Source organism: Gracilinanus agilis, chromosome 1 (genome assembly GCF_016433145.1).
Source record: "Gracilinanus agilis isolate LMUSP501 chromosome 1, AgileGrace, whole genome shotgun sequence".
Lineage (NCBI taxonomy): Eukaryota > Metazoa > Chordata > Mammalia > Didelphimorphia > Didelphidae > Gracilinanus > Gracilinanus agilis.
In genome coordinates, this window is record NC_058130.1 from 539,966,826 (window position 1) to 539,987,892 (window position 21,067).

Sequence of the window (21,067 nt, forward strand, 5' to 3'; positions counted from 1 at the left end):
ATATATACATATATATATATATATATATTAGGCCTCTTCATATGCTCTGTAGTGCTATACTGGCCTTCTTGCTGTCCTTCACATAACTGGAAATGTTCTCTTCTCACTTATTTCTTCTGCTTCTTAGATTTCCTGATTCCCTTCTGCAGCAGACCTTTCAGTTATATCCCCCTTCTCCAAGGGTACCTTGTATCTGCTTTGTATATTTGTCCACCTAATATAATTTCCTTGTGTCTTTGTATCCCCAGTACCTAGTAGAATGTGTGGTACATAGTAGGCATTTAATAAATACTTGCTGATTGATTGGTTCCTATCACTTCTTTACTTTGTACATTTATTCTGGTCTTATAATCAAACACTATTTCTATCCATTCATTGCTTTACACAGGCTTGTGGTTTTCTGATTCAAGAGCTTTTTTCCTTTATTTTCCATCTAGATTATGAACTTCAGATGAGCAACATGTTCATCCTATTCATTTTCCCCCAACAATGTGCCTAGATGTAGTAACTCATGATAAGCAGTTGACTAGTTGTTCCTTGTAATTTTTCCAATTATTAGAATTCAGTGAACGAATTTCATTTTGTTTTCAAAGAAACATCTGATGCTTCCTTGAAGGGAAATGAGTAGTTCTTTCGCAAATGTCACCTTAAATGGAATGTTGTTGATGCAGACAGTTTTGGACCTGGTTCAAAAGCACTAATAAGATTGTCTGGCATATTCTGTCACAGTAACATTCCATTCGGAACCTTGAAGCTGGTTAGTTCTATAAACACTTCTGTTAAGTAAATTCTGAATAATTCAGACTCCGCCTCCTCTACCATGACTTGTTACTCAGTTTCCCTCCAAGCTTCTTGTCCCCAGTTCCTTGTTTCCTTAATCCCTGTTTTCCATAATTTTGCTTTATAAATAGCACTTTGAAAATTTTCATGGAATTTAAAATTTAGAAGGGACCTTATAGGCCATCCAGCCCAACGCATACCTCCCCAAGAATCTCTTCTACAACATCTTTAATATGTGGTTTTATAAGCTCTCTTGAAAATTTCCAAGGACAGGAAATCTACAATCTCTCAAGGCATTGAGATCACTGGTAACTTTGGAGAGAGCAGTTTCGGTGGAATGATGAAGTTGGAAAATGGATTTGTAAAGAGTTAAAAGAGAGGAAAGCAGAAGCAAAGGTATCTATTGTATATAAATGGCTTTTTCAAGAAGTTTAGCCACAAAGGACAGATCAGATATATAGGAAGATTATTATCAGGTATGGAATAATCAGGTGAGGTTTTTTTGAGAATGGGGAAGACATGAACATTTTTAATAAATAGTAAGAAAAGAGCCAGTAGACAGGGAGGGATTGAAATTATGTGATAAGAGGAATCAGCTAGATGGCTCAGGGATTGAGAGAGCCAGGCCAAATGACAGGAGGTCCTGGTTCAAATATGGCCTCAGATACTTCTGTGTGATTCTGGGCAAGTCACTTAATCCCCATTGCCTTGCTTTTACTGTTGTTCTTCAGTCTTGGAATCAATTCATGGTATTAATTCTAAGACAGAAAGTAAGGATTTTAAAAAAACAAACAAACAAAAATATGATAAAGTGAGAATGATCGAATGGACAAGCTGTTGGAGAAGATAGAATAAAATAGAATCACTTAGGTAAGTAGAGAGGATAGTTAGCCTTTTTAAGGAGTAAAATGACCTCTTCATCTAAGATGGGGATAAAGGAAGAGGTAATGCCAAAAAAAAAATGGTTATAAGACTAGGAAGTATAGAAAAAAGCTTTTTAACAAAGTTGAAAATTTGAAATTAATAAGGAATGACAAGAATGCACCTATAACTGCTTTCAGTTAGTACAGATCAACAGACTTAGATTAGTTCTATTGTCTAATTAGAAGATTTTTCAGAAATGGCTGCTAAGGGAAAAAGAAATGAGTGTTGAACTGCTTTTGGTGTACTTTGAAAAATTAAGACTATGAGAGTTGGTAAAGGGCTGAAGATTGGTAGATATTTTGATTTTCAAAAAAAAAAGAAGGAAGATTCTTAATATTTTTTCATTTAGACTTTTATTCCTTTCAAACATGTAGTAAATGTTATTAAAGGCATGTTTTGTGAGCCACAGGAAATAACAATGATTGAACCATTACAGAAAAACAGATGAACAAAGAATAACTTTTCTTTTAAATAAGTAAGCGTTAATTAAGCACCTACTATATGTCAGGAACTGTGCTAAGTGCTGGAAATACAAAGAAAAGCAAAAGAGTCCCTGCTTTTGAGGGACTCACAGTCTAATAGGGGAGACGATCTACATTTATAGGCAAACAAGATATATATACAGGATATGCTGGAAATAATCAGTAGTGGAAAATCACTAGAATTAAAGGGCAGTCAGGAAAAACTTTTCAAGGAAAATGAAATTTTAGCTTCGACTTGAAGGAAGCCAAGGAATCCAGAGGGCAGAAATGAAGAGGGTGAGCATTCCAGGCTTAGGGTGTAGCTAGTGAAATTGCCCACCATTGGGAGGAGTGTCTTGTTCAGTGAATAACAAGGAGGCCAGGATCATCACTGGATTACATTAAGTCAAGAGATTGTAAGGTTTAAGAAGACTAGAAAGAAGTGGTGGGGTTATGATAGGCTTTGAATACTAGAGGATTTTCTGTTTAATTCTGAAGGTGATAAATAATCACTCTTGTTTGTTGAGTGGAGTTGGGGGTAGGTTACATGTTCAGATTTTGAATTGTAGGAAGGTCACTTTGTCAGCTGAGTAGAGCTTCCATTGGAGTGGCAAGAGATATGTGGTAGATAAAACAAATAACATACCATTGTAGTAGTCTAGATGGGAGGTGCTAAGGACTCCCACCAGGTTAGTGGGGATGTCAGAAGAGAGAAGGGTATGTATTAGTGATAGATCAGGGGAATGTTTTCTTGAATTTCAAGATATCATTTGACAATATGTGGCACTATATTTTGTTAATGAAAGAGATTTAGACTGGAAGATCTTGTTTTTTTGATAGATTTGGGACTTCCTGAATGATTGGTTCACTTGTCCTTTCTGATCCTTGGAAGGAGGCTCCAGTGCAGGGACTTGGGGCTTTCTTGATTCCCTTCTGTGCTGCATTTTATTAGTAACTTCAGTGAAGGTAGCTTAGTTATTAGCATGCTTATCTTTGAAGATAATACATACATACCTGTGAATATAACCTAAAATGTTGAATGGTAAACTTAGAATCCAAAAAAATCTGGACAAGCTAGAGTAAATGGCTAAAACTATTATGTTGAAACTTGTCAGGAATAAGTGTTAAGTTCTAATTATATTTGATTTTCAAAAATCTAGACTTTAAGTTACAGAGGAAGATGCCAACCTGTAATGGTAGAGTAAATTCCCTTATACCAGTATCTTAGGTCCAATTCATGTCCCTACACTAAAAATTATCCAGGTCTTCTCTAAAAAGGTGATTAAAATTTCATGTTTGGGTAGGAATTACAATTCCTTATTGTTCTTTCCAGATCTTGTTTAGATCTTATTTTGTTGTTGCTTTTAAATGTTCTTAATTGGCTTTTTATACTAACTAGTTGCCTTTTCCAACAAGAAGAGTTAGTTTATTTTCTATTTTCAGTTTTATGATTTGTGGCTGTTTATATATATATATAATCATGCTATTGTTCAAGAGTAGCAACAGTATGAAGAATTTTTCGAAACAAAAGAAGACTTGATAATTTTGGAGACTTTAACATGCAGAGGAATTGCGTGTTAAATAGCTATGTCAGTAATTTGTGTGAGCCTTGTATTGAGAATAGATTATTACATATTATTGTTTTTCAACTGGCACAGTAGAAGATTATATAAAGAGCAACTCCCTTGGATTTATAAGTATCCTTTAGCTGAGTATTTATACAATGATTTACATTCTAACACTTTAAAGGTTTACTTCATTCTGTTGAAGGTACCACCATACTTCCATTTACCTAGATTCACAATCTCAGATTGTCTTTGACTCTTCCTTCTCTCTGAGCTCTCATACGAATAAATTCTTCTCCTCCTTCTCCCACTTCCTCCTCCTCCTGCCATCACTATATTAAGTGTCTCTTCTCTCCAATTCATTCTCTTTACATCTGCCAAAAGGATATTCCTAAAGTATGGGGTCTAACCATATCACTCCCTTTTCTTTTTCTTTTTTATTATTTTTTTGAATACTCTCTTTTATTTAATTAATTTGGAACATTTTTCCATGGTTACAGGATTCATGTTTTATCCCTCCCGTCCTCCCACCCCCTCCCATAGCCAACCCACAATTCCACTGGGTTTTATATGTGTCATTGATCAAGAACTATTTCAATATTATTGATATTTGCGCTAGTGTGCTCATTTTGAGTCATCCCTAATTATATCCCCATTCACCCATGTGATCAGGCAGTTGTTTTTCTTCCTCTGAATGTGGATAGTGTTCTTTCTCATAGGTCCCTCATAGTTGTCCTGGATCATTGCATTGTTGCTAGTAAAGATGTCAATTACATTCGATTTTACTACATCACTCCCCTTTTCAAAAGGTTCCAATTATCCCTTCTTGTCTCAAACCACTCTGTTTTTTAAAGTCCTTTACAATCTGACTTCAGCTTACCTTTCAATGTTTTTTGTTCATTGCTTTTCTTCACCTGCTGTAACATTCTAGTCAAACTAACCATTATGCTATTGCTTGGACACAACATTTCCTTTCCTGTTGTCATGCTTTTCTCATGGGCTATTTGCCATTTCTGGAATATATTTCACTCTCCCCTCTGTATAGAGAACCCCTGACTTCCTTCAAGGTTCAACTCAAGTACTACCTCCTCCAAGAAGCTTGTCCAGATTGCACCAAATGCTAGATCCCTGCACAAAGAAAGTACTTTGTATCCACCTTGTATCTATTTTGTTTTTAATTTTTTGAGTATACTTTTCTATACTTCTATACTTTCTTTCTGTGCTTCTATATATCCCCACTTTTCTACCAGTTGAATGTAAATAAGCATCTTGAGACCAGGGATTATTTCGCTTTTGTCTTTCCTCTCCTTTATTCCTAGCATAGGGCATGGCACATGATAAGCAGAAACTTAGAAATATGTGAGTGATATTTTACCAGAGGAATGAAAAGGTAACGTTCAATGATACTGTAACATGGCTACAAATAATGACTGAGTATCTCAAGGGAATAGCTGATGTCTTTTGTTACATGATAGTTTCACTGTGTTGTTTAAAAATTATTGCAAAAATATGCCATTGCTTGGTAAGTTGAAATATTATTTCTTTAACAAGTTTTCCTTAAAATCTAATGGTACTATAAAACCTTGGTCATCTAGAGCTGAGACCTCAATTAAATAGGATTCTTAAACTTCATTTTACACCAGGGTACTGAAGGTTCAAATGTTCTGTTCCTCCCTGCCCTAGCCCTGCCCTGCTCCCTCTTCCCTAGTGTAAGAGGGAGATTTTAGGTATTATATATATATATATGTATATATATATATATTCAAAGTGTGGTCGCTAGGAATCAATAACTCAGATTGATTCCATAATTAAAATAGACCCAAATCAGGATCAGGTTTAAGGTAGTTTATTTACAATTAGGAAGGTAAAAGGTAGGGAAATAGAGAGAGGAAGAGGCTAGTCCAGGCTTGTGGAGGCCTGGACGGAGGGAGAAGGTTAAAAGGCTAATTAAACTAAACTACAAGCCACAAGACCATAGCAGAGAGGCTATAAGCCTACTTAAGGCAGAGTTTGGAAACGCCAAGGTAGGCCAAGGAAGTCAGCCTAACTTACCCACGTGACAATTCAGAGTGGAAGCAGTCTGAGGTCTCAGCCGAGATCCTTCAGCACCAAGTTCGAAGCGGGAACTGCCTCAACAAGAAGTAACCAACATACTTGAAGAGATAGTGTCTCTTGTCACTTCCTGGGGGTCCACCTCTAATTCAAGTGTACAAATGGCAGTCTCTACACTGATTTGGACTGCCCAAAGGGCAGTCCCTTGTTTTTGATTTGTTACTTATTGTCACGTGTGGGTAATATCATCTAGGGTAAGTAGAGTTTTGACTATGAATGGGCTAGAGCTAATTCCATTTACACACTGGGCACCTCAGAGTGTCCCTAGAGCAAATGTTCTCAAGTCTCTGTCTTCCTTTCTCCTTCTCTACCCCACTCCATTTCTATCATACTGTGAGATCTCTTCTTCCTGTTGAGTCATATATCCTGAGTTTTCTTCTCCCATCATACTGTGGGATCTCTTCTTCCAGGGGAGTCTTGTATCCTTAGTTTTCTTCCTGAGATTTCTTCTGTCTCTCTGCCTCTTCTCAAATGCTAGGCCCAGGTACTTTATGTGGTACAAATTACAGGCTCCAGAATTGCTAGGTGAGATTTTGTATATGATCTTATTGTCATAGAAGGAAGACCTATGTGAATTTTTGCAAGACTTTGAGTAGTAAAAGTTGAAATGAAAAATTTTTTCTAAACCTTCAGTTACCCAGAGAACTTTCATTCCCTAGAGTCTTCCAGACACAGATTAACAGCACCTATGTTAACATGCTAGTTAATTATTCTACTAGATTCAATTCACTTATTCTAACTGGTATCAACTCAATCAATCTGTGTATATTGAGAATAAAGCTTAATAAGAGAATTAGTGCTTTCTTCATGTGGATCAGTATGCGGTTTCAAATTATTTTGAAGCCTAATTTTAGTCACCTTTCTAAATAAATACTCATTTCAATAATTTATATAGAAATTTTGCCTTCTAGTTACCTATTTGGATTTTTTTCCCTTAGAGTAGCAATAGTGGATATTGCCTTTATATATTTCTCGCTTGTACTAGGGGTGGTTTTTTTGGTTGACAATTTTGTTTGATAAATTCATTATTGTTTGTAATGACAGTTGTTTAACCTATTTGTGCAGTATAGGTTGTTTAGATATCTAAAATTTTAAAAAAAATTTTTATGTGGGGAAAATGTCACCACCAAGAAAATTTGTGCTTTTTATAATGTATTCATGAGTTAGGGGACAATTTTTTTTGGTTCACAAACATTACTGAAATTATTTCCAGCTCATCACTCAGAGGGATTTCTCTGTTTTTACCAATATTCCCAGCCTCTTTTCTATAACAACTATTGTCACATGTTGTGAAAAGTTGAGCCTTTATTTTACAGGTGCTTAGAGATGCTCACTGCAGGACTTGTAAACAACTAATTTAGCTGAAAGAGAAGTAACTATTTAAATTCAATGTATCTTTGGATTTGTTGTAAAATGTAAATCTAAAGAATTATGCTGTTCCTTTTCACAGATTTGGTAAGGAAGACTGTTTTAGAATTGGAAAGAATATCTAAACAACCTTCCTCCCAATTTCTTGCAAAATGTATCAATAGAAAGTGTTTCATATTTTATTATGGAAATGTTATAATTGGTAGCTTTATACTTTGGCTAAGGACTTAACATTAAAAAGGCTATAGGTTTGAGCATTAGTAAGAATAAAAGTAAAATATAAAGACCATAAATCTGTATTTATTTAAAATAATAAAATTATATCCCACATCCTTTAAAGTGGACATTAATATACTTTGTACATCAATTATAGAAAGGATCTCGGTATACATAAAGCACATAAATATAGCTCCATGGTATCATAAATTTTATCCACCTGAAATTAATTTGTTAACTAAAAAAGTTAAATGAGCATTTTATCATCATAGACTCATAGATTTAGAGCTAGAAGGGACCTAAAAGCTCATTGAGTCACTTTATTTTACAGATGAGAATATAGAGACAAAGAGAAGTTTACATGACTTGCTCTAAGTCACATAACCAATAAGCATCTAAAGCAGTATTTTATCAAAGTCCTTTCTGACTTTAAATCCTACACTTTATCCACTATGCTACTGGACTTCTTTGATTTTCTTAGAATTTAGAAAATTGCCCAGATAATTTTGACAATTGACTTTTCTTAAAAGATCTGTCCAAGGAAATTTGACCTCATGCCATATCCAAATATTTAGTGGCTTTTTAAAAATAGACTTTCAAGTTTTGAAGTTTGGAGAGGAGTTTCTTGTTTATTCTTTGTCTTGGACAAAAATAAATGACATTTCCGTAGCACGTTAAGGTTTACAAAGCATTTTATTTACAAGAATTCTGCAAGGTAGATAATTTAAGTAATAATACCTACATTTTACATAAGAAGAAATTGCTACTGAAAGAGGTAAATGCCTTGCTCAGCATCATATGCCTAATAAATTTTGGTGCTGGAATTCAAGTTCAGGTCCCTTCTGCCTCCAAGTTCAGTGCTTTCTTCCACTGACTAGAGAGAGAGATGTAAAGAGGAAGAGGCTGGCACCAGTTTGGGGCAGAAAGAGAGAAGACCAGGCAAAAACTCAAATCCTCAGAGCTGGAATAGCTTTGTGAATATACTGTAGGACTTTTTTAGTACCAGTTGACTGAATCAATTCTTTGTCCTTTCTCTTAACTTCTCCTATCTGTGGGAGACTGAAATGGGTGTTCTGTGAAACTAGTCAATGTGGCTAGATAAAATGAAGTGTAGGTGTTTGTTTAGGCAGTGTGGAATAAGGGAGCAGTGAAAAGTAGGGTTACTTATAAGGTTGGGGAAAATTAAAAATTAAATTTCTGTTGATGAAAACAGACCCAAGTTCCCTTCTTGTTAATTCTCTGAATAATTATATACAGAGTCTGTGAGTACTTAGTGAGATGGAATGTGATGATACACAAATTGTAAAGACAGTGAATACTATATTCTCCAAGATTGTATTCCCTCAGGGGGCAGCTAGGTGACTCAGTGATAGAGAACCAGGCCTGGGGATGAGAGGTCTTGGGTTTAAATCTGGCCTCAGACACTTCCTAGCTCAGTGTCCCTGAGCAAGTTACTTAACTCCAATTGCCTATCCCTTACCACTCTTCCTGCCTTCCGACCAATATGGATTCTCAGTATGGAAGGTAAGCCTGTTTTTTTAAAGACCATATTACTTTGTTATGTAGGTTGTATGTTATAATAGAAAGAACACTGTCTAGAGACACATAATCTAGATTCAAAATCTACCCTTACTGTGAACTGTAAGACTTTGAGGGAAGTCATTTAATCTTTCTTGGCCTTTCTTGCTAACAAGATCTAGATAAATTATCCTGTAGTCTTGTTTATGGATGGCTAATTAGTAGATAGTTTCTGTGACTAGAGAACTAGAGGTCACCTTTAGCCTAATAAAGACAAAGATTATCAGAGTCATAGATTTAGAGCTGAAGGTTAAGTATTGTCTAGTCCAGCACTTCAGCTCACCAATAAGGAGGAAGCTGAAGCACAGAAGGTCCCAAGGTCACATGGGTAATAAGTGACAGAACCAGAATTTGCACCCAGATCTTTCCATGCCATCTCCAGCATTATTTTTATTACATCATATTAATCAAAGTGTTTCTAATTTTTTCATCATTATAAATGATTTGTAAATAATTTATTATCTTATTTTTCCCTCTTTTATTTTGTCTGTACTTTGTTAATGGAATAACCTATGAGGGATAGTTCATTCTCTGCTCTGAGATTTCCTTGGTCAACATTTATGGGCTCTGTTGACATATTTCAGCTCCCAAGTTTTCCATGTCCAAATTACTTTGGGAAACTCTGGACTAGGACCTGTGTATGTATGTAAAAACATAAATATGTAAAACTGAAAATGACCCCTAAACAAGATCTTAGCATAATGGATTATAATATATGGGGTGGGTTTTCAGGAAAGGCTAGTACCTACTCTGGTGTGAGGGTTTGCTGATTCCTTTTTTTTTTAAGGCTGCTTATCTTCCTTTGCTAGCTACCAGCCACTCAGCTTTCACTGGTGGCTCCAAGAAGCTGTAGCATACACAGTGGATACATCTGGGTAAAACTATCTAGGAGGTAGACTAAACCAGCTTGAGGGTAACTGATAGGTCTCAAGCCCATCAGTGAGGCAGGGAGGTATCTACTCCCAAGCCTCTGAACTTTCTTTGGCAGAATGGATAGATGAGAGCAATTGGTTCCAACAGGCCATGAAGGGTGGTGGAAGCAGGTGGTGTGCAGCTTTAAGAGCTTTGTTAGACTTTGAAGATGCCAAAGTTATCCACCATTTTTTGAGCCATCACCAGTTGTCTAGACTTTTGTCTTACTAGTGGACTTTGATGACTATGGAAGAGAGTGAGACGGACAACATTGTACAACTTTGCCTCACTTAAATCTTATTTAGACATGTGTCAAAAGACACCTCCCATACCATTTTACCATTTTCATCTTACTATCTTACTATTTCATTATTTAATTCCTTTTTTAAAAAGTCCGGTAGCCACAGGCAAGTGATGATGTGATGCAGCAGGTATGGATACACTGTGGGCTGAAGTCACCACCCTGCATATATAGGCAGCTTAGGTCATGGGATTGCTTTCTCACTAGAAGCATGTGGGATTCGATAACCCCCTGGACATCCGAAAAGCCCTTTAAAGGACAAAATACTCACCTTCTGAGATGAGGAAGGGGCTAGAAAAGGTACCTTAAAAATGTCTGCTTCACCTAGCCCTGACCTGTTTAACACAACAGATAGAAGTACTAGTTTGTGGTTGAAACAACAAAAAATGTCCAAAATTTTTGAGATGATTAGACTCACCTTTGGCACATGGAATGCGTACATGCTTATAGACCTTAAAGACAAATCCAATAGGCCTGAAAGACAAACAGCTGTTATTGTGAGAGATTTTAGCAAGCAGCACATCCAGGTAGCAGCCCTCACAGAAGGAAGACTGGCAAATGAAGACCAGCTTACTGATGTCAGGGCTAGGTATACATCTTTCTGGAGTGGTCACTTTGGTGAGGAGCACTGCAAAGCTGACATAGGCTTGACAATCAAATCTACAGTCAACAAGCTTTTTTGTACCTCCCCCAAAGGAGCGAGTGATGGGCTTAGATAATTCAGTTGCCATTTGTAGCAAAGCGTCATACTACATCATCAGTGCATGTGCTTCTACCATGACGAACCCTGATGAGGTCTAAGAAAGATTTCATGAAGACCTGGGGACCTCATCAACAGTGTGTCAAGAGGACAAGTTTGCAATTCTAGGTGACTTTAATGCCAGAGCAATCTGAGACTGTCAGACATGAAAAGGTGTTTTGGGGAGGAATAGAGTTGGAAACAACAACAGCAATGTCACTTACTGAAGTCTTATGTCTTTCTCATCACCATTGTTGTTTTTCATTTACCTAAACTTCATGGAGGTACAGCAGATAGTGGCACTTAATTGACTCCATCTTTGTAAAGAGAAAAGACAGGCAAGATGTGAGAATGATGAAGGCAGTTTGTGGCAGAGTGCTGGACTGATCATAGGCTTATCCTCCCTAAGCTAAACATTCATATACAAGAAAAGCAGTTGCCTCCAGATTAGACAACTCCCAGAAAACTTATTGTCAGCAGATTAAAGCACATCTCAGTGTGAAAACAATTCGTTGCTGATTTGGAGGGAAAGCTAAATCAACATATGGTTAGCAACTGTGGAGGAGAAAAAGAGTGGGCCCCTTTTAGAGATTTGGTATACAGCATCACATTTTCTCATCTGGGCCAAAAAGCAGACATCAGGATGGGTTTGATGAAAATGATGGGGAGATTCAGATACTACTAAAGGAAAATAAGAATTCCAGAGGACTTACCATCAAGATAGCTCTTTTGTTTCTAAGAAGGCAGTGTTTAACTCTGTCAAAAGTTAAGTACAGATAAAACTTGATACAAAGACTAATGTTAAGGGTAATAATATGAAATGAATACAGAAAGGTAGTTAGGATCTAGACTGTGAAAGACTTCCAAGTGTCAAATTCAGGAAGTTACAAGTTTGTATTGTATCTTAGACAATAATAAGGAGCCACTAAAGATGAAGCAGGGGAGTGACATTTTCAGACTTTTTTTTAGGAAAAGTATTTTAGAATTGATTAGAATGAGTATTGGCAGAAGTCTAGAAGCATGTAGACTGATCAGGAGTTATGAAATCAGTTCAAATGTGAAAGGTAAAGGATTGAACTAAGTGAATAGTTTTTTGAGAAGGAAAGCAGTGAATGTAATGAGGTAGAATTGTTAAGATTTGGCAGTTGATTGTATTTGGGATGAGAAAAAATTAAAAGTAGAGGACGACTCTGGGGTTGCTAACCTAACCTGGGTTGACTGGAAAGATAGTGGAACTCTCAACAGAGAGGAAAATTTGGAGGATAAATAAATTTAGTGTTAGTAATAAGACATCAATTGGAGTTGTCCTATAGACAATTTTGGATGTGGAAGTGTAGCCTAGGAGAGTCATCAGGGCAGGATGATACATATTTTGAATAATAGTTACTAGATGGTGGTAATAACAGTTAACACAATATAAGGAGAGACCAATCTTGGGTTAACTTCTCTTTCCTTTTGTAACTCAAGGAATTCATAATTTAAAATAATTTTGTTATTCAAACCACTGTGACAATTTTACGTGAACTCTTTTTTTTTTTTTTTTTTTTGTAAACCCTTACTTTCTGTCTTGTAGTCAATACTGTGTATTGGCTCCAAGGCAGAAGAATGGTAAGGGCTAGGCAATGGGGGTCAAGTGACTTGCCCAGGGTCACAACTGGGAAGTGTCAGATTTTAACCTAGGACCTCCCATCTCTAGGCCTGGCTCTCAATCCACTGAACTACCTAGCTTCCCCCTTTATGTGAACTCTTAATACTGCATTCTCTTCCATTTCTGTCATAATGTGTCATTGATTCATGCAATTTGGTAGCACAAGCCAAAGTTTTCTGCGTCTCTATTACTTCAGAGGACAATGTCAATCTGAACCAAAATAATTTAATTTGAAACATGGAGAATAGTATTTCTGGAAAAGAAACTAAGGAATTAAAATGCTATCCATGCAGATTCTTCCACAGAAACTGTGGGAAAATTCTACTCATATCCTTCCATAAGAATCTATCTTATATAGTTAGAAAATCTTGAACCCCTAAAACTACATTACCCAGAATGCTTTTCCCTTTGTGTACATTTGCATCTTCATGTAATTGTTTATATATTCTGTAGCTCCTCCCATTCACTCTGTTCTTTCCCGACTGGGGCTGGATTAGGTAGTTTTTTTCCTTTAGTTATTATTAATAAAACTTTTAAAATATAATACTTAGTTATTATATGTTAATTTTAATCTTTACAATCTTGAGCAGCAAACATATACATCAAGTCCCTTTACAACAAAGGAAAGGAGAGGATTTTCTGAAGTATTTTAAAAATTTATTTTAATGAAAATATTTCTTCTGAAATATAGTAATTTAAGTATTTCTAGATTATAAAAACAGATTAAGCAATTGAATCTGTTTTTCAGCTGCTCTAAAGATTGTTTTCTTCCTTGCATTACTCTACATGTTTAATCAGTGCTCACTGAGTTAACTTTCATGGATAAATCCAGAAGTTCTGAAATCCTTTTTGAGTCCTAATAAACATGTGATTATTTTTTGTTGCTTTAACCAGGGCGAGTCATTCTATTGGGCATTTGAGTTCTCATTTGGATTTCAGTTTTGCCTTGCTTCTGTTCAGTAGTACTCAGAAATAAAATTATGATTGTGTGATAATCCAAAATATTTTCATAATACAAGCTTAAGTGCTTTACCACTTGTCTTCATAATTCAATTAAACTATTGAGCATATGAATAAATTAATTGAAAGAATACCTTTTTGAATATAGAGATGTTTTACTGTTGTTACCCTACTTGATTTATTACTGATTCTACTCAACTTTTTTACATCAATTTTAAGATATTTCTATATGTTCTTCAAAGCCAGGAAGAAGCTTTATAAGTTTGAAGGAGTTGTTAAGTCTATAAGGAATGATAAAATGGGAATATTTCTGTTCATTTAAAATCTTTTTTTGGGAGCAGCTGGGTAGCTCAGTGGATTGAGAACCAGGCCTAGAGATGGGAGGTCCTAGGTTCAAATCTAGCTTCAGACACTTCCCAGCTGTATGACCCTGGGCAAGTCACTTGACCCCCCCATTGCTTACCCTTACCACTCTTCTGCTTTGGAGCCAATACACAGTATTGACTCCAAGACAGAAGGTAAGGGTTTAAAAATAAATAAATATAAAATAAAATAAAATAAAATCTTCTTTTGCAAATTGAAAAATATAACCTGGACCCTTATTCCTAAAGTAGGGCTCACATATCCTTAAGAATTGGTGTCCTGTTTAACCCGAAAAATACTATCTACTTCCTAAAAAGAACTGAGAGAGTCTGGATATACATCAAAGCAAACCTTTTAATATTTTATTTTTCCTGAGGTTTTTTTTTTTTGGTCTGTTTTCTTTCACAATATGACTAAGATGGAATGCATGATTGCACGTAGATAACCTATATCAAAGTGCTTGTCTTCTCAATGTGCAGGAAGAAAAGGAAGAGAACTTGGAGCTCAAAATTTTTTAAAAACTTTAAAATCATTTTTACATGTAATTGAAAAAAAATTGGTGACCTGGGACCAATCAAAGATTCAAATTGCTAAGGTAGTACCATAACAGTATAACTGTAGAAGAAACTCTCTTCTTAAGACTGGAGCTTTTTTCCTCCAGTACACACACACATACACACACACTATCCGTTATATGCAGGAGGCCCTACATATGTACATTAGCATCAAGCAAGTTCTAATAAAGTAAGGTTTTTTAAACTGCACAATATAATTGGAATTAGCCCAGAGACAATGGGATTTTAAATATTCTAATTTTTTTTTATGTATAGGTTTTGGACTTGGTGAAAAATTATAAAAATCAGTGTTAAGTATTAGATTAAAAAAAGAGTTAGGTAAGATTTAGTTTTAATACTTGTAGAGTAATTGAATGTAAAAATATAGTTGACTTTATCTCTAGATAAGAATTAAAAGTGAATATTGTTTCAATTATAGAACTGCAGGGTGTAAATCAATCACTCATTAAGGTGATAGAAAAGTATTTACAGTCTCAATCTCAAGTAATAGTTATTTTGTGTAACCTTACACTAAGTAGCAAAGAAGAGATGAGGAAATCCATTGCTGCCATATTTAATGAAAATAAGGTCAGTCGAAAGAGCTAGACAAGATTGACCCACAAGTCCAGAATCTCACCTATTTTAAACTTGAGATAATTGGACACTATGTGCTGTGAATAATTACTACCTGTTCCCACTTTAAAAGTTTTTCTTTGCAGTTTTAGTTTTCCTCACTTCATTGCATTTTAACTTCCTGGCTGACCTGAAAACTTTATGAAGTATAGTTAAATAATAACTTACATTTTATACAGAATATGTGCATGAAGTTAATTCTAAAGATATTATTAATTGCTTTTTGCATACAGAGATGTTATTAAGTAAGCCCTTTCTTTCCCGTACACTGATTTCAGATTTGAACTTTTTGAAGCACACTGATGAGGTTATCTCACAGGAGCCTTCTCCCAGATCAGAAAAACTTCAGTGTTTTCTCATTGCCTATTGAATAAAAGTCAAGATTCTTCACTTCTAATTTGAAGCCCTCCAAAATTTGATTCTCCAACTTGCTTTTTTAGCTTTATCATACACTAATACAATGACTTGCATATAGGAAAAATTCAGTAAATACTTGTTGAATTAATAAATTTTAAAATGAGATAAAAATACTGTTTTAGAAATTTTCTAGTTTTAGAATAAATTATTTGTATTTGCTCACTTTGCGAGTATTACTCATGGGAAGAAGTATTTTTATTCCTTTTAAAATAATTGAGCATTTGGTTATATAGGTATTCTAGATGGAGGAAATACTTTTAAAAATAATTATCACAAATAAGCATTTATTGAGCAATTAATGGGTACAAAGCATCACCCAAATTCAGTTAAATTCTAGTTGACAAATATTAATGGCCTATTATATCCAACGATTGCACTGTGCTAGAAGCTGACTATAGTAACTGATAGAAAGATATGTTTTGTTTGTGTGTGTGTGTGTGTGTGTGTGTGTGTGTGTGTGTGTGTGTGTGTGTGAGAGAGAGAGAGAGAGAGAGAGAGAGAGAGAGAGAGAGAACGAACAAGAACACTATTGTGCTAGACAGGAACTTAAAATCTAGGCAATCATATCAAATTTGAATACATTATATAATGATAAAACAAGGAATGACCCTTAAGAAGGCAACTAATTCAACCCCTTCATTTTGCTAATGAGGCAATTACAGGTCAGAGAGCTAAAAGAAACTCAGGCAGGTAGGTAGTGAGTGGCAGAGCAATAATTGGAACCTTATTTTGGCAACTTTCAATCCATTGTTCTTTTCGCTACACCACACTAGGAAATTATTATCCTTTATACACAAAAGTCAGGCAACTACTGATATAAAAGCATTGTATTAAGAATATTTAAGTAACATTGGTTATTTTCACTTCATACAATAATAATCTATTGTATATATCAAATCTTTTCAGTATAGGCATGAAAAGTAGGGTATTGGAAATTCCATTATTCCAATGACTTTCAGATGACTAAAAGCATAAAAATACTAAAAGAAAAAAGGAGGGTTAGTAGTGGTTTTTAGGTGTAAGGGTTGTGTTAATATGTACTTATATACTTGTGTAAAAGGATGAAAGAGCTTTGCCCAACATTTTTTTCTATTATATGATCCTTGTCACGGAGGTGAAATTTTAGATTGTACATTTGTTGTTGTTCAGTTGTTTTTCAACCGTGTCCATTTCTTTGTGACCCCGTTTGAGGTTTTCTTGGCAAAGATACTGGTGTAGTTTACCATTTCCTTCTCCAGCTCATTTTACAGATGAATAACTGAGGCAAACAGGGTTAAGTGATTTGCCCAGGGCCACATAGCTAGTAAGTGTCTGAGACCAGATTTAAATTCAGAAGCATCAGTCTTCCTGTCTCCAGCCTGGGCACTCTTATCTACTATCCCAACTTGTTGCCCAAAGGGGACTTTAAAACTCTCATTCCATAGGTTATTCTTTATCTTTAGATAGGAAGTTTTCTTTGCAGAAAACAATTTTTAAGCTGCAAAAGTGTCCTTAGATAAGTTGAAAGGAAAAAAAAATAATAAAATAAGAAACAGAAAAAAAAACCAAAGCCACTTTTCCTTTCTCTCCACCTCCTTTTTTAACTCCTACTCTTAGAATAAATGAGAACAGATGTAGATGTCATAGAATTAGCAAACTGTTTATTTTGCGTTGGTTAAAGCTGAAAGACAACTAGGATTTTTGATTTAAATTTGTTTTTATTTTTATTTTTTGTATCTTTTCTTGGGTCTTTTTTCTTTTCATTGTTCATTACTGAGCTCTACTGAAATGAATATATGTATTTAATAAGTATATTTACTATTTTTAAAGTAATTTTGTGGTTAGGGCTTGCTTTCTTTTTATCATGGCATCTTGAGGGCTGACTATTTTGATATTTTGAAAACAAAAAAAGAACTGATTAGGGGGCAGAAACCATATTGCCCTATAGAATTGTTTTGGGATATGGACTTTTCTTTGCATTGAAATTTGTTTGTAGGCTGCTTTTCAAAGATAATGTTGTGGGGGCAGCTGGGTAGCTCAGTGGATTGAGATCCAGGCCTAGAGACAGGAGGTCCTAGGTTCAAATGTGGCCTTAGACACTTCCCAGCTGTGTGACTCTGGGCAAATCACTTGACCATTGCCTGCCCTTACCACTCTTCTGCCTTGGAGCCAATACACAGTAAGTGTTTAAAAAAAAAAAGGTAATGTTGTAATGAAGGGTTTCTAGGCATTTCTTCCCATTCAAAGAAGAGAGGGAGTCATGTGGGACAGTTAGCCAACTTTTCACATTACATGTCTGTTGAAAAAAATGAATTGTTCTTAAGTAGCCCATTTAATTGAATGAATGATTATTTGGGAAAAGGCAGCTATTTTAAAGTTTTGACTGCATTCAACTCAGAATATTCTTGATTTATAATAGGCATTGCAGCTAAGATAACAGAGAAGAAAATATTTTTCAATTCACTTCATTATTTTACAAAAAATAGAAAGACATTGAAAATGCACTTCACTAAATTTTTCAGCTTTGTGTTGTCAATGTACATTGCTAATTGAATCTGTTGTGCTATTTTTATGTTGTTACTATAGCCCCCATAATGACAGTCTTGTTGCCATGATGATAAATAGTAAGATGCCTAGTCTCCATAATAACTAGTCCCCAGATGGCAAAAGGTTAATTTTACTTCTACTGTGAACTTAGCTATTACTAAACAAAGATTTTTACTTATACTGTGGACCCTTTAGCCTCTACATTCTGTTACACTGATTCCAGGAGTACCATGCCATAGTGCTTTGTCAGACACTTTATAAAAAAAGAGCAGGTTGAAAAGAGTTCTGGGCTGAAACATGGAGGGCCCTCAAAAGGCATCTTTGTATGTTACAGAAAGAAAGTAATGTGAAAGACAAGTCAGGGAGTAAAATAAACTCTGGGCTGCAATTCGAATAGGAGTGATTCAAGACAATAGCAAAGGGAGAATTTATAGGATAGAGCAAGAATAGTGAGCTAGTTCCAGCACCCAGAGACAGAAAGGAAATTGCTGAGCATATGTGGCTTTAATACAAAGTATCCCTAGAATTCTGGCATCAATGGATCTACAGATCCAATTTCTGACATCTGACTTGGCATTTTTCCAAGTCTTATTGAGTTCCAGCCAAATTTTAGAGATGTTAGTCAGCCAAATTTTAGAGATGTTAGTCCTTGGAAGTTTGTCCTGTTATTCTGAGGTTGATCTAGAATAACTATATGACAAGCATACCTATTATGTTGTATCCTATGGGGGTTGAAGGTTGAGTTTGTAAATAAACCAACTTTTAACTTTGATACTTTTTTTCACTTGTTTCACAAAGAGTATACTGTAAAAACAATTATAATTAGTGTTTAATGTACAGTTTCATTTCACTGGTAGTTTGTTTCTCCTTTATTTGCCTCGTAAACCATTAAATGTCATCTGGCTAGTAATATCTGCTCTTTTTATTTCTTAATATGTTGCCATTTTTGTTTTTATATTATCGTCATTTTCAGGCATATATCTTTCTTCTCTCCTGCACAGAGATCCATCCCTTTTAAAAAAGAATAAGAAAGAAATACATCTTTTACTCTAATTTTTTAATTAGTAGAATTCTGCTCTAGGGAATCATATCAGTTTCTCAATAAAATTGAAATCTGTTTAATGAAATATCTTCATACACATATGATAGTATTCATCAATATAATCAGTAATTGGGGGGGCCTGGATTATGCTATTATTTGGTCATTTAAAAGAAGACTATTCCCTGTTTTTAATTCAACCTTTAGAACAATAAATTGCTAGATTTTAATAATAGAATGCTGATTGCTTGCAATTGTATTTTAGTATTTCTAGTTCTTTGTCTCTTATCATTTATAGAATTGTTGTGAGAAAGGGACTTAAAGGTTTCAATTAGGAATAATCACACCTCAGATAAACTTCATTGGCCTCAATACTGCCAGTGGGCAAAAGCTAGAAAGGGACTCCTAGGAAGGACCAAATTAGCTTAATAATTTTATTCATCCATGAATATATAAATGATTACTTATGTTATTATAATTTATCTGTGCCAAAGACTGATAAAGAGTAGCTATCTGGGTAGATTGGAATCAAGTTAATTTTTATTTGTATACCTGTTTACTTCTAGGTAAGGAATTTGAAATTAGAACAGGAGCAAGAGAAAAACAAAATCTTATCAGAAGCATTAGAGACTCTGGCAACAGAACATCATGAATTAGAGCAGTCTCTGGTTAAAGGATCTCCACCTCTTAGCATCCTTAGTGAAGAAGAATTTTATGATGCTCTTTCAGGTAAGTACAGAATCCCTAAAATTTATTATGCATATGTGATTTTTTTTTCTTTTCCCTGAAGAAAACTACCACTACTCCTCAAGGGAGATGTCAACATCATTTTCATCTTTTAGTAGTGAAGAAGGTAGAAGTTTGTTGATTATCACTCCTAAACTCATCTAGTTTTTATACTTGTCATGTTCTAGGAGATCTTAGGTTGTCTTTCTGCATCCTGTCTTCAAAATTAGTATGTTTTGCTTGACTATAGAACATAGCTTCTTCTAATGTTATTGGAGTTTTTGCTCTTTCTCTTGTAGATTATCCTTCACTTATGTGTAAATAAACATTTCATATTGATTATTTTTTTATTTCTTTGGTGAAATTTGCCATTCTAGATTCTAGTTTTTCTATTTTGCCCATTATTTTTTAATGTTTTTATTTTATTTTATTTTTAACATTTAATAATATTTATTTTTTAGAAAAGTTAACATGGATATATAATTCATGCTCTTAATTTCCCCTTTATCCACCGAGCTCCAACCCCCCATGGTTGATGCATATTTCCACTGGTTGTAACATGTGTCATTGATCAAGACCTATTTCCAAATAGTTGATAGTTGCAATGGTGTAATAGTTTCGAGTCTACATCCCCAATCATGTCCTCCTCAACCCATGTGTTCAAGCAGTTGTTTTTCTTCTGTGTTTCCACTCCTGCAGTTCTTCCTCTGAATGTGGGGAGTGTTGTTTTCTATAAATCCCTCAGAATTGTCCTGGGTCATTGCATTGCTGCTAGTACAGAAGTCCATTACATTCTATTTTACCACAGTGTATTGGTCTCTGTGTACAATGTTCTTCTGGCTCTGCTCCTTTCACTCTGCATCAATTCCTGGAGGTCTTTCCAGTTCACATGGAATTCCTCCAGTTTATTATTCCTTTGAGCGCAATAGTATTCGATCACCAGCATATACCACAATTTGTTCAGCCATTCCCCAATTGAAGGGCATCCCCTGATTTTCCAGTTTTTTGCCACCACAAAAAGTGAGGCTATAAATATTTTCATATGAGTCTCTTTATCTAAAATCTCTTTGGGGTACAAACCCACCTATGGTATGGCTGGCTCAAAGGGCAGGCATTCTTTTATAGCCCTGTGAGCATAGTTCCAAATTGCCATCCAGATCCATGGTTGGATCAGTTCACAACTCCACCAGCAATGCATTAATGTCCCAATTTTGCCACATCCCCTCCAACATTCATTACTCTCCC

The 21,067-nt window shown here is 35.2% G+C and overlaps 1 protein-coding gene across 1 annotated transcript in view; it reads left to right on the plus strand.

Annotated features, from left to right (window-relative positions):
* OSBPL1A (oxysterol binding protein like 1A) overlaps nt 1-21,067 on the plus strand; it is a 323,698-nt gene that overhangs the window by 172,109 nt on the left and 130,522 nt on the right. Inside the window, exon 16 of the mRNA XM_044666526.1 lies at nt 19,663-19,825. Within this exon, the coding sequence (XP_044522461.1) occupies nt 19,663-19,825 (163 nt within the window). The remainder of the gene's footprint in view (nt 1-19,662; nt 19,826-21,067) is intronic.